Source organism: Pleurodeles waltl, chromosome 2_1 (assembly GCF_031143425.1).
Source record: "Pleurodeles waltl isolate 20211129_DDA chromosome 2_1, aPleWal1.hap1.20221129, whole genome shotgun sequence".
NCBI classification, from domain to species: Eukaryota; Metazoa; Chordata; class Amphibia; order Caudata; family Salamandridae; genus Pleurodeles; species Pleurodeles waltl.
In genome coordinates, this window is record NC_090438.1 from 178,761,291 (window position 1) to 178,776,552 (window position 15,262).

Consider the following 15,262-nt stretch of genomic DNA (forward strand, 5'->3'; position numbering starts at 1 on the left):
AAGTGTCTCGTTTTTCCCCCCCAATTAAAATCTATATTTTCAGCACATTTTGCAATTACAAAGAAAGTGGTTGATTTTTGCTTTCCTAACTGCTGGATGCATACAGTTCATTTACAGGTATTTGCTTTTTATTGTGTATAACACAAAAATAACATTCTACATCGTCACCTAATTCACTTTTAAAACTACTTTTCTTTAACTGATTGCAAAGTGAGAGGAAACACCAATCCCCATAGTAAAAGAATAAAGCTGCATAATATTTGAATCACGGCAAATGTGACAAGTTAAACACTGAATTCAAAGGCATCTTTATGAATTGCACTGACTTTTCAACCCATCAAAAATCAGCATGCGACCCACATTATGGGAAACACTGCCAAAGTTTATTGGAGGACAGCAAAAGCAACATTTCAACCATAACAAGAGGGAGACAGGTTACCAAGAAATAGTGAGGATGTAGTGCTTCACAGTTGGAACACAATTTATGGCGACCCTGTATAACTTACTCTTCGTATTGTGTTGTATTTGATTCTGCAGTTAGAATACAGTACTTACTTTTTCAATGAAAGATAAGCTCTGGGCCTGAATATTACTGTATTTTGTTTGTTGGTGGGATGTGGAGTTCTTGGCTCTTGTCCTCCCACTACCTCCCTGAGAAGCTTGTGCCTGCTCCCCCTCGCTACTCATCAGGTCAAGTGTGGAAATTGTTGTACAGTTTTCAGAGTCATATGCAAGACGGACCACAGTGACAAACAGGTTTGGGACCCAGTCGCCCCTGCCTTTCCTGTGACCACCTGAAAGGGTTCTGACTGCTTCACACCATGCTGCTGTGGTGTCTGAGATGTAAATAACAATTGTTACTGTTATTGAATTTATGCTATATTCCCACGCAGAGTGCAGTGTTCAGGTTGTGCTAGCTTGTCACCCCCCTTAATTAGCAGATCATGTTTCCACACTTCTCACGCATGATATGTAATAGTGCTTCACAAGTCACGCAGGTCATGTTTTTTGCTGAGCTCCTCTTGCTACAGGGTAGTAGGGTAAGTTTGTTGGTTTAGATACCTTGGTCTAAAATACTAGATATATGTTAGAAGCCCCTGCTGTTCTCAGCTAGCATGCTCTCAAGTCATTAAAAATGTTATAGCTGACTGACCAGTTCTTATTTACAGCTCTCAGAATTCAGTAAACAGTTAAAAATAATAAACTGCTGTGCTCCTAACCTTGGATAAGAGTACTTTAAGAATATGTTCTACTACACCAGTAATCTTCAATAGCCTTCAATAATGATCTAACGGCTCAATACATTAGTCTTTGTACAGAATTATGTGGTTTTTTGCAGTCGTAATGCTTTCAGAGAGTTAACTGATCCATATCCTGTTTGTATCTTTTTAGAAAAAAATGCTTTCGGAAAGCAGCTCTTTTGTGAAAGGTCTCATGATTGGAAGCGTCTTCTGTGCTGTGGTGACAATGCTGGGGCACATAAAGACGGGTCAGGTGACCAGAACACACCATGAGCACCACCACATTCAAGCACTCAACAAGGAAGAAGTGCTCAAGCTGTCCGAGGCAGAGCGCCTCGACCTCAGTCACAGCATCCGCGTTTATTGCCTCATACTTGTAAAACCTAAAGACCTCAGTCATTGGGCAGCAGTCAAGGAAACATGGAGCAAGCACTGTGACAAGGCAGAGTTCTTCAGTTCCGAAGACATGAAGGTATTCGACTCAGTTTCCCTGGAGACAACAGACGATTGGCAAATGATTAGGAAAGCCTACCAATATGCGTATGAAAATTACAAAGATAGCTACAACTGGTTTTTTATGGCACAACCCACGACTTTTGCTGTCATTGAAAATTTGAAGTATTTTTTATTAAAAAAAGATCCAACACAACCTTTTTATATAGGCCATACCATCAAATCTGGAGAACTTGAGTATGTGGATATGAAAGGAGGTATCGTTTTGAGCATAGAATCTTTAAGCCGGTTTTATAGGGTCTTGAAGGACTCTGAGAAGTGCCCTGAACAGGCTGGAATGATATGGAAGCTGCCAGAAGATAAGCAGCTGGCAGTGTGTTTGAAGTATGGTGGAATATTTGCAGAAAATGCAGAGGATTCTGAAGGCAAGGATATTTTCAACACAAAATCTGTTGGAGCTCTTATCAGAGAGGCAATGGAGAATAGCCCGCAGCAAGTGGTGGAAGGATGCTGCTCGGACATGGCTGTCTCTTTTACTGGAATATCCCCAAACCACATGCATGTCATGATGTACGGTGTGTACCGGCTCCGAGCTTATGGCCACAATTTCAATGATGCATTGTTTTTTGTGCCACCTAGTGGTTCGGACAATGATTAAGAGTATCTGGAAGGTTCAGCTGATCAACAAATTAGTGACAGAAAACGGTGGTGGAAATTTGTATTTTGTAAAAGCTATGTTATTTTTTATTTAGTTTGCCCTTTTACAAAAGGAATCCATGCAGCAACTGGAATTTTGAGTTGTATTGGCAACACACATTGGCCTCTATTAATGATGACTGCAAATATTGTTCTTTTTCATCAGGGCATATTGACATTAATACAAATTAAGTAATTAAGCTGCACAGCCCAAATGTGCCTTCCAAAGAACATGCCAGGCACCGCAAACTGAATCCAGTGTGGATTAGGAGTGCTACAGAATAAGCTGAATCATGGTTGATGGATGGAGATTCCTTTCTGGGATAGGGGAATGAAGAGTAAGATAGTCTCGGAGCTGCCAGTTCTCATTTTTAATCACTACATATTTCAATCTGGATGTGAAAGATGCATTCCAAGAGCATATTTCTTAATGCTTCCATCCATGAATATTGGAATCCTATTTTTAATGGCCTCTATAAATACATTTGATTCAGTTTAATTTATTCACTAAAAGTAAAATGATGAATTTGCAACATTGTCTGATACAGGTGATGTTCGGGCGTTAGAACTTAATGGTGTATAAACCACCAAGTGGTCACGTAGCCTGTTATGCAACATTATCTGCTTACCAAAGGGAATACAGGGTCGGCATTTAAGTCTTCGTACAGAGAAACATTTTCTTTGAAATGAGAGGTGGCGCTGTGAAGCATGTGCAGATGAACCATTGTCAAAGGCTCAACCTCTAGGGCATTACATTGGAGCAACTTGTGATCAAAGATCCTGTTGTGTCCTTTCGTTGGAAAGTTATCTCCTGAATGGTTTCTCCACAGCATTGCAAGTTTCTGATTTTACTTAGTGCACTCCTGGTTCAAATTCCTAAGTGATCATCTAATGCTTTTTATTCAGGCTAAAGCGATTTGGTGGCATTCTTCACTCAGATCTCTGAATTCATTGATGATACAATTTAAAAGCCTTTTCCTACCAGTAGTCAAGAACATGACTCTCCAAAGCGAGAGAGCAAAGTCGTCTAACATATAGGAAAGAAATTCTTATGGTCTAGTTTAGGATACATGTGTTGGGTTCATCATTGAAGTTGAATCTTCTTTACCATCATTATCTAATATACATGTACATTATGGTCTTCTTTTAACTGCCCTTTCTGTGTTTACCGTGACATATTATGTTACATTCTGCATCCTCTGCTACTCCACACAAAAAATTGAAGGTTCAGCAAAGTAATTGGGCAAGAACTCCTGGGATCTGTCATGTTATATTAGAATATGTTTCTATTATAGCTCCTTCTCGGAAAGCTTGAGCACTGCATGTGAGCTGCATTGGCTGCCAGGATTGTACTGTGGGTTCTTTCTTGTATAAGACCCCACATATATATGGATATTACTAGCAATGTAAATGGTTTGTGAAGGGCACAACCTTTTCTTCCCAGATGAGCCACTTCTTGCCACCCATGGATACAAGAGGAATCCCAGTCTCTTAAGTTTCTTTGTCCCACACTACACTTCCAACAGGTAAACTACATGATGCTTAATCATGGATACGATTTTAGTTTTTTCACTTATTGCAAGATAACTATAAATTTAATTCATGCATTCATATATTACCAAGGAGGGATTCACCTACTGGGCAAGAAATTGTCATAATGTGCCTTCTTTTTAAACATCACACGTAACCAAATCAAAAGTCTAGTAAATCAAAACAGATTTAAAGCATATTAGGCAGTGTCTGAAAGCAGCCTTTTCCTAGTGATTTTATGTCATTAGGTTATTTTCCGTTAGATCATATGTTACATTATACTGCACAAATAATACAAGGACTAGATATCTGGTAGCTTAACCAAATTTCTAGTCATCATATTTTGCCGACTGTCTAGAATGGTGGCCCCATATGGTAGGAAAATCTAACCAACTTAGCTCTCTGAGAGCGCTGTATTCTGCTTGCAGGATAAATAAAGCACTTGTGACATAGACGTTGAGTCGTTGGCTAAATCTACAAAAATAGTTTCTGATGAATTTGATATCTGTATTGGCTCATTTGCTTGTTTTTGGTAATGTAGACGGAAAATATTTTTGGCTTCTCAAGACTTCTGTTTGTTTACCGTGCTTTAACTTGAAGGTGCCATCTTGCTCAGTAGCTGTAACGTTTTGTGTCACATCTGCAAAACTGTAATGGTTTTGTTTCAATATGAGGCAGCTAGCTGATTCCAGCATTCACTGCGAGGCGACAGGAGCCTTCTTACCTACATTTTGCTTGGTGTGACAAAGAGGGCTGATTCGGGACATCCTACCCTCCCGGATATCGCAGCGAAACACAGCAGTGCTCAGAAATTGCTGCAGAAGGTTTTTACAGTCTGTCTCCTGAAAAGACAAAAGTGCACAGACATACATCCTTCGTCTGAACTTAATAGGATCGCAGAAAAAGTGTAGTAATATTTTTTGCACACTCTGTAAATATTGTGCCCTTTTTAGGCTGCTTTATATGCTTTTATTTTTGCCATGAATACTATAAACATGCTTACTAAAGGAGCTTCTAAATTGAGGGAATTCAGTGAAGTAATTTTCACTGGTATTGGTATATGTGTGTTTTGGCCAACGCATTCTTTTACAAGGATTTCGGCTTGCTGGTTCATCATGCTCACACAATGTATACTTCTGATAGCTAAAGTTTGGTATTTTGATCCTTTAACAATGCTGATAGATATACATATTGATGAACTATGTAAATAAGTAATTCACCAAAAAGGAGCCTAGTTTGTAAAAACAAAGAGTAAAACCACACCAAGTTTTATGGCATGGCAAAAGGGTACAGTCTCTCTTTTTGTAAATTCACTAACGTTTCTTAAAATTATATGTAGAGATCTGCATCTGCCAAGGTTCCCAAGCTTGCAAGTTTACTAGTGAACGTCTGGGAAATTGCAATTATGCCCACATTTGTAAGTGTACACAAATTTTAAGGGCTGGAATTCCTACACAGCCACTCCTTGGAGAAGTTTACCCAAATATGTTTGTGTAAATAAATCTTTTTGCGAGAGTAATGTCTACTTTTATGAATCCCAGATGTCATTTTTACGCTCATAAATGGCTATTTGGTCATGTCATCTCAACTTATACTTGCAAATAGCTATGTGAATCGGACCCAATGTGTTTTGCTACTCGCAAGTGAATCGGTGCATTATTTTTCTTCCTGTAAGTGGACCAGGCATGTCTATTTAATCCGTCCTATAGAATGAGTTAGCATCAAGTTTGTATTGTTTGCAGGCTGTGGGCTTGTGTCTCTGAATGAGAGATGGTCTACGCAGGTTCACTTGTGGCTTGGTAAGGCTGAGACTAGCAGCACACTTTTAGACACCATATTGTTACGAGTATCTAATTTTACCAATATTTGTCAGTGGTAAACTACTCTCTGTGCCTTAGACTTTGCTTGTTATTATTTTAGTCTTAAGGCGTGAGACCGGTTTTTGCCCTAGGCTTACTCAGCCCTCTATAACGGATTATGGTTATTCACACTTTAAAGAAGACACAGTAGGGCACATCACCATCAAATTAATCATCACAATTTTGTGTGCGGTCCAGTGCATCAACAGACCGACTTGAACGTGTAATGCGAATACCGCCTAGGTGCTGTTAACAATTGATACTGTTTTAAGGTTTGCACCCGGTATGTTCGACAGACTTCAAGATTTTGAAATCTAGACCTTGATCAAATACCACCCTACTCTATTCCTGTGGAATGACCCATCTGACAGGCAGACAGATTGATGCCTTGTAATAATTTGTGGAAATGGGTGCAGTATAACAACGGAATGTATACTGCATTCCTTTAACTGATTTAAAATGAAATATGCCCTCGCACCGTGAGATCGCACTGCAACGCTCAAGCATCAATTACTCCCTTCGATCGTCTGATATCTGCTGTGCCCTGAATGGTGATTAACTGCCTGCAAAGATTTGTCTTCACATTTTCCTGGTTTCAGGGTTTAAATATTTTGGATAATAGTTGTCATCTTAACTCGATGATACTGCATTACTCTCTTCACTGTTTTTTTTTGTCTTTGTAAATATTTACATACATTGGAGAAATTAAAATTGTATAATCTGATGTATCTTGAAAATATATTTTTGCTAATTTTTTAATTTATTTTGAATGGTCTATGGGAACACGTCTTTCTTGTTTTCTTTCGTGCATCTAAATCACCATTAAAATATAAAATCAATTTGAAAATAAATGTAAATTATGGATTTGCTATTAAAGTATAATTTATACTGGATCACTCATTGTGTTGCTTAATCTGTAAACCATTGAATGCATATTTTATTTCCACAAGGTTTTTAGTGTTCTACCTCTACTCGCTTTCATTTACTAGTTTCTTATACAGGTTTGATTTCTGTTTAAATTGACTTTTACCACCAACAGAGTAAAAACCGATGAATTAATTCGCAATATAAAAGATTTACAGGGTAGTACATAAATAGTCCCAGTTGCAGCAAGTCGAAGGCAACTATCACAAGAATCTTAAGTTACAGAGCATCATTCTACATACATTAGCATTTTATAGGTGATCAAGGAATTGTCATAGGTAAATATGTTTTTACAAGATGCACGATTCACTAAGCAGTTGTCACTCCTCCTATGCTAGTTGGTTGTGACATGATGTGAGAATAAAAAGGCAGCTTAGCATGCGCGTGCCTGCAGTTTTGACACCACCTGCAGCGCTATCCTGACACCCGTTCTTACCCTTCACCCTTCTGCCCCAGCGAACTGCAGCGTCAGCCTTTGTCCCTAATTGCTATAACATGCCTCTGCCAGGGGTTTTAAATTAGTTTTCCATATAATGTGGCTGTGCTATACTGCTGTCATCCTCACTCTGCTACCTGCCTGTTGCTTGATGCTACAGTATTCCACTACCTGGGGCTGTGTCTTGCCACTGCTACTCCTGTGTGTCTCCGGTGCTCTACTCGGCTGAGCCTCCTTAAAGCCTTCTATCATCAGTAGCCCATGGAGATGAGCAGTGTTGGAGGGGAGTTCGTGCATGCAGTGGAGGTGGTGTTTTGAGTGTGACAGCAGAGCATGGTGCGACTTGTAGCTCGCCCGTGGAGCCACTGCATTGAGCAGTGCTGAGGATTTGGCTCATGGGCTGTATGCCTTCCTGACAGGCCTGTGTTGGGCCCTAAGTTGTACCATCAGTATGCACTACCATGTTTTATTAAGGCAAGTAGCAAGCGGATGAGCTTGGTAAAGAAAATAACAAAGTACAATTTTCTGTTGTAAGTTATTGTAAATTGTATTAATCTACTGCTTACTACCCCTGATACGGCACTGAAGTGATTTCTATATGTACATACATATAATAATATTTACATGGCCGGACAAACACATGTATGTTGCACATAAATATACACAGATTGTGTTTCTCTCTGCATAGTTAGAGGCAACAACTTTATACTCACATAATCTGACATTTATGTATCATCATACAAAGAAGCATAAAACCCATATACAGAGACTCATGTACATACATTATCTAAGATATATATATCTCCTCAAACACAAAGCTGTCACAGGCGGCGCGCTCGGACTGCCGGTGCAAGCGTTTGTGGGGTGGACCACAAACTCCAGCATATAGAACAAAGCAAAGGATAACGCTGCACTCCTAGAAGTTTGGTTCCTCCTTTATTGCCATCAATCACCATTAGTATCCCACCCAACACCTCTGTCAGTGGTGTTGGGCAAGATACTGATGGTGATTGATGGCATTAAAAGAGGAATCAAACTCCTGGGAGTGCAGCGTTATCCTTTGCATATATATATATATATATATATATATATATATATATATATATATAAAACACTGCACTCCCAGGAGCTATAAATATGACACAATGCATGTCTATGTATTATATGTGTATAATGTCTATGTATGTATAATACATAGACATGCATTGTGTCATATTTATAACTGGTGTTTAATATTTTTCTGGGGTGTGTGTGTGGGTATATATATATGTATATATAATATTCTTATATTCGTGTGCAATACATAATGTCAAGGACATAAACGTACATAGCTACGTTTATGTAGCCAGACGTGTCAATCTAAAGCATAAACATGCATGAGTTCTTCTAATCATAAATGTGTTTTTTGCTGGGATTTTTGAGACGGTGCCACTCTAGATCATACGTTCCTTTCGAGTCTTTTGTGATTTTATTCTTCCTGATGAAAAGTGGCCCCTTGCCATGAGTCACCTTGTGAGTTAACTAAAGCAGCTTGAAGGAGGGTTTTCTGGTAATGGATAACCAGTGGAGGACTCTTAAGGAATGGCAGATATGGGCTTGTGGCTTTACATATACGTAGCCTGGCAGCAGAGGTCTGAATTCTCTCTAATCTTCCCATGGTAGGTAGGGATGAGCCGTGATAGAGACTATTAGCCTACTCAAGTTTTGATAGATCAAGAAAGTGTTTCTTGTACCTTGCAGGGGAATCCAAGGTGTGGGAAGCTGTGTTGCATCGTTTTCACCGTAGGAATGCTTGACATGGATAGCTTATTCACTTGGGCATTTATGGACTGCTTGGAGCCCATGGTATTCAAATGTTTCTTACATTTCTGGATATTTTTGGTGATGGTTGTAGATCACCAGGCTAAGTGCAGAGAAGGTCAGAACTTTTCAGTCTCCACAGGTGAGTATTTCAGTTTTGGAGGCGTTTGAGGTAGCTCTGTCATCCACTGGGCAACAGCCCAGAGACAACTGAAGATTTTTGAGGTTACAATGTCTTTTGGGCTTTCCATTTCAAGAAGTATCTGCATGTGAACTGCTTACTTACAGCAGGTGACCTCAAAGAGATTGAGTCTGGTAAAGATTATATGTAGCTGTTGAAATGGAAGAGTGAGATGGTAGAGCCTTGAAAAACTCCTGTTTATATGCTGTAGGGTTTAAATGAGGAAAAAATAGTTTAGATTGTGCTTGAGCTATTGTTTAGGTAAGAAGAGGTCCAAGCAATAGTGGTACCCTGTATGCCACCTTCCTTGATTCTTTGGACTAGCATGCCACGATCCACTGTGTTGAAGGCTGCTTAAAGGTCAAAGAAAAGTAACACCGTAGCTCCATTCCAATATAGTGTGTTTTTAGTCATCCCAGATGGGGATTAGGGCTGACTCCGTATCACTTCCAAATAGAAGGCAGGGAGTTTTCTTCAATGATTGTGACAAGTGGGAAAATGCAGATCTTTCTGTAAGTTTGCTTAGGGATGGTCCATGTGGTATAAGTCTCTTTGAGAAGGTACCCAGAAGTGTCAGGCGGAATGATGTGGGTGTGTGACTGCATGTTAAAACCAAAATGATAGTTGCTATCTGTTTCCTGAGTATTATAGAGGAGTATTTGGTGGAATGATGCGAGTGTATGGTTTAACATAAACAACCCAGAGTTCAGAAAAAAGACACAATGGCCCTCATTACAACCCTGGCGGTTGGTGTCAAAGCGTCGTTAATACCGCCAACAGGCCTGCAGTGAAAATAATGGGATTTTGTCCCTGGCGGTACCCGCCATCGAAGACCGCCACTTTAACACACTGACCACGAGGGTGGTTACGGCTCTTGGGCTGGAGACTTTGGTCTCCAGCCCGGTGGTCATTACAATCTCACCCTCGAGATTACGACCCGGCCTACCGCCATGGTTTTCGTGCTAAGCTTACTGCCACGAAAACCATGGCGGTAGGCACTATCAGTGCCAGGGAATCCCTTCCCTGGCCCTGATTGGGGTCTCCCCCGTACCCCTCCCTCTCCTGCCCCTGCACATATACACACCAACACTTGCACTCATTTACACACATGCACACAACGCATACCTACCATCACCCATGCATGCACACCTACGTACTCACACACCGCAACACACACCAACATACCGTGTCACACACATGCATTCACAAAACTCACAATCACTCATTCATGCACGCATTCAATGCTACTCACACCCGCATGCATGCATTCCAAAACATACACACACCCCTGCCCCCTCTCCTGTCGGAGAACCTGACTCACCTACTTGCAGGGGGTCCTCTGGCTCGAGACGGTCCTCGGCGCTGCTTTCAGCAGCAGCGTCTGCCAGCAAAACACCTCCAGGCTGTATCATTGCTCATGATACGGTCGGCGGTGTTTTGCTGGTGTGGCGGTGCTGCTGTCAGCAGCGCCGCCGCCATGACCGGCGGTGTTCCGCCATCATTTTGGCGGTACACCGTCGGCGGTCATGATACACTTAGACGGCTGGTAGCCATGGCAGCGGTATGTTGGCGGCCGTCACCGTGGCAGTAGGCAGTAGTTACCGCCAATGTTGTAATGAGGGCCAATGTGTTTTGAGAGCGGACTTGTGATTTCATAAATGTGCTTAAAGACAGGAGTTGAGACTGCAAAGAGTTATGGCAATTTGTTTTGAAGAAAACATTTTTCGCATTGTAAGGTAGCCACTGAAAGACTGAAAAGCCAATTCTTCCAGATTTAAACCCTAAGCTCTTGGAGAATTGTGTAACAGAAGTTGAAGTGTGTATCCAGTTCATGGTCCTGAGGAGAACCCTGAGATGTTGGATTCAAATCGCGTCAACAGCTTGGCACCAGGGATTTGGTTAAAGAACTAGGCTGGGGTAAGGGAAACCTTGAGGAATTATCAAAGTCAGTTTGGCCCCCCTCCTAATATAGGCCTGTTAAAACTCAAACGATAGTTGCCATCCATTCTCCGAGTATTATAGAGGAGTATTTGTTTAAAAGATTTCTCATAAAAATGTCTTCACTCCTGTTTTGAATGGTTGAGTTGGCATTAAATGGGGTTACATTGGAATGTTTTCTATTGTCCAGCAGTCTGTTTTGTTTGTGTTAAATGATTTTTTTTTATATTAATGTGTTTGGGTACAATCAAAACAGTTAAGTAAAAAGTTATTGGTTGTATCGTGATGTTGAGTATTGAAAGTTCCTCTGTAGTGAATGATATAAAACGTTTTTTTTTTCCAAGAGTGTAACATAAAATTGAGAAGCCATTGCATTAATAAATATTTGGTCAAAATGAGAGAAGTGGTTGCATCCTTCCAGTAACTATGGAATGAAGAATGTCAGTGTTGGTATTTTTGTTTAGTTAATTTTTTAGTGGCCCTACCCCACTGACATAAAATTGACCCAACCCCTACCTTAAGCATAAACCTTTAGAAAGTGGGCATTTTTTGCTTAACCATTGTGTGCCTCTGCCTGCCTGGAATCCACGTCTGGGTCAGGCTGACTGTTGGGCTGTTTGTGAATTTCCTCTAGACAGTGACACAAAGGGAGCTGAGGTGTGTCCTGCATATCCTGATGAGTCTTCCTGGGCTAGAGTGGGGAGTGAGGAGTTGACACCTACACCTGAAATGGCTGTGCATGTTCTCACACAATGCAGTCTCTGACCCCCTGGAGTGCGTCTGGTGCCAGGGCTGGGCAAGGCAGGATCTTGTGAACATCAGAGACTTTCCTTTGACGATTGCCTGCTTCAAGGGCAGACATGAGTATAAGTAGTGGACCCAAAACCCCAGACTTTCAGAACACTTCTGGATCAAAAAGAACTTCTCTAAAGGAGAAGAGCTGGAGGAGCATTACTGGTCCTTTGCAGTGTGTGCTTTGCTGGGTTGGCCTGCAGCTGCTGCTTTTGCCTTAAAGAGGGCAAAGACTGGACTTTGCTCTGTATCCTGTTTGTGAAGTTTCTCCAAGGGCTTGGAGTAGAGCTTGCCTCCTGTTGGAAGTCTCAGGGATATCAAGACTTCAGTTTCATCTGCTTACAGCACTGGTAACTGTGTTTTGTGCTAAAACAGAAGGAAAACCACTGAGACGCCGTCAACAATGCCGCTGACTGCACTGTGACCTGACGACGCCACACGGAGCCGTGCCCCATGTCGCACTGTAAACCTGGTCTCCCCAACACCGCCACCTTACACCGTCACAGAGCCGCTGCTTGCACCGTGACCTGTGGGCACGGACTCCGCATCGCCTTGCTGACACCGCAGCCTTGGCATCCCCAACGACGCCGCTCCACGCTGACACCGATGACACTGCCTGCACCATGGCCTGAGGACACCACTCGAGAGGTACACGACGCACCGTCTTGTACTGCAGCCCAGTCCACCGACGCCAATGCCATTGACTCCAGCACCGTCAACAGACACCCCTGTCTGCACCATGACCAAAGGGTGCCGCACAGAGCTCGTGTTGCACCGCCGCCTTGGGCTTGTTGACAAGAGCACTTCAGCAACGATGACACTGCTGCCTGCACTGTGACCTGAAGACACCACACGTCGCACTGCCCTACTTCACACCGCAGCCCTGGGCTCATGACGTCACAGGATGCTGTCACCGAGCCGCTGCCTGCACCGTGACCTATAGGCACCGCACGTTGCATGGTCCCGCTTCGCACCGCAGCCCCAATGCCGTCAGCATTAGCGCTCCCGACTTCGTCATCAGCCTGGAGTTAGACTTCAATGGCCCGACGACCCCTGCACGACCTCCGAAACCGACGCCTGCTGACGCCAGCGACTCTGCACTCCGGATCTCATTGTAAGGATCATGGCGCCCTACATTTCCAAGGTACTGTGTGCGGGTCTTCCCGACACTGTAGCTGGCCTGCGATGCTGTAGCCGGCCTGAACTGTTGAATTTGTTGGGCACGACGCAGTGATAGCCCCAGACGGAGCCATCAACTTCAGTGAACTATACTTTCAAGTAATTCTTGTAAAATGAATATCTTTATTACTGTATGTTCGATTTTGTTTTTTTTTCTACATATAAATATTGGCCATTTTTCTGAAACTGGTGGGGTGTCCTCTTGTAGTGTTTTCACTGTATTACTGTGTGTTACATGCAAATTCTTTACACATTGCTTCTGAGATAAACCTGACTGCTCGTGCCAATCTACCAGCAGGGGTTATCTGAGCTGGGTATCTCCCTTGCCCTGACTAGAGTGAGGGCCCCTACTTGGACATGGTGTAAACCGACTGCCAACTAAAGACCCCATTTCTAACACTTTCCCTGGTGGTTTAAAGGGTCAGGTCTATTTGTTCTTTGTTTGGCAAGTATAAATCAAAAATGCCTGCTTTTGTTGGGTAACGTTGATAGTTTGTGACAAAATTCTTGTGAAATGGGATGGGGGGTTTTTCAGCAAATTTGGGATTGCAAAATTCTGTATTTGTTTAATGTCTTTATTGGGGCATTTTTGCATGGTTGATTCTGCTTGAGTAGTAGTTTCTTTTTAGCTTTGATTGTTGACTGGTACATTCTGTTATGTCTGTGTAGGTGTATTTAGTCTTGTGTTGCTGTGGGTTGAGCATATGTAAGCCAGTGAGGATTTTTCTGGAGTGGGCCATGTTTGTCAAACCATGTGTGCAGGTCACCAAAGAAGGATAGGTTTGAATATTTTAGAAGTAGGTTTGAAACTGTCTAGAAAGATGTATGGGAATGTTTCATTGCTAGGTGGTGGTCTGTAAAGAAGGAGGGAGTTGGTGTAGGGTTGCATCTGACAAGGAGTGCCTCACAAGCTTGTAAGGCAACACCCTCAGCTTTGGAGATAGATGTTGTTTCCTTAAATATGAGAGCTAGCCCACCACCTCTTTTGCCTATCAATTTTGCTTATAAGTTTAATAGCATGATGGAACCGTTTCATGCAGTACTGGAACCATGTCTTCCATTACCCTTTATTCATTTATGAAGAGTATGTCGGGTTCAGTGCCTCTCAATAGATCAAAAATGTGGCACTTGTTTTTGGACAAAGAATGAGCCTTTATTAGTAGGCAACTTAGAGAAGCATTTTTAGAGGTGGTGTAGTTTTGTGCTGTGGGAGAATGAGTACCATCCTTAAAGCATGTAGGAAGTGTACTACTGTTGATTGAGTTTGCTTTAGAAGGACAGAACTTGAGTTGTGTTGGGTGTAGTTATCCTTGTCTAACAGGCTTAAAAGGAATTTTAAAGGGTGTGTTGGTTTAGTGAAGAGACTGGTTGAAATTGAGGTGATGGGCTGTTGTGTTTTCTCCGAATGGTAGCTTTGTGTGGTAGACAAGGGGAAGCAAAATTGTAATGACTGGTGTTGAGTGGCTTTCCATATGTTGAAAGTGGAAGAGGTGTGGGTGAGAGGTGGTGGTGGAGAATGAGGGTCTGGTTTTTGCAGCTCTGAATTCTGCAACAGTTGATAGATGGTTGAATGAATCATGTTGTGTATTTTTGGAGTAGTTGGTCACTTTGGTTGGAAACTGAGTTGGAGATGGATGGTGTGCTTTTTATGTGTTGGCATTAGATGCATAGTGCATGTATGTTAGTGTTCTGGGATGGATGCAAGTTTATTAATGTCTCAGTTTTACAGAGGAAGTTTGTGTGGGTGTTTTGGATGCATGTTGGTTGGTCAATATTCTGTGTTACTGCTGTAGTGACTTGAGATGTAGGTATTGTGAGGGACTGGGGTGGTGTCGAGGTTGAAGGTGAGAGGGTAGGGCTAAGTCATAATGGAGAGCCTTTGAGGAGTGAAAGAGGGAATAAACGGGTCAGAAGGGTTAGTTGAAGGTTTAGTAGGGAAAAGGGGTAGGCTTTTTTGTGGAGAGGAGTGTTGAAATGAGACTTGTCCTGGCTTTCAATTAGAAAGAAGAGGGTGAGTTTTGTAGTGTATGATAGAGAAATGAGGAGGTTAGTATGGACAGTATTTGGAGTTCGGAGGGGGTAGAGGAGGATTTAGTGAGACAAGGGAGCGGGTTTTGCGATTGCAGTGAGTATGCATGTACAAGTTACTTACCTTTGATAATGATATAATCTGATACCCCTGCATGCTGTCAGGTGGTGTCAGTCGACTCCACGGGCGTCCTGGTTGCCATGA

At 42.1% G+C, this 15,262-nt stretch overlaps 1 protein-coding gene across 1 annotated transcript in view; it reads left to right on the forward strand.

The window, feature by feature from the left end:
• Nucleotides 1–6,672, forward strand: part of LOC138262196 (C1GALT1-specific chaperone 1-like) — a 41,191-nt gene extending 34,519 nt beyond the window's left edge. The window contains exon 2 of the mRNA XM_069212033.1: nucleotides 1,393–6,672. Within this exon, the coding sequence (XP_069068134.1) occupies nucleotides 1,399–2,352 (954 nt within the window). The 5' untranslated portion in view covers nucleotides 1,393–1,398 and the 3' untranslated portion in view covers nucleotides 2,353–6,672. The remainder of the gene's footprint in view (nucleotides 1–1,392) is intronic.
• Nucleotides 6,673–15,262: the final 8,590 nt, after the last annotated feature.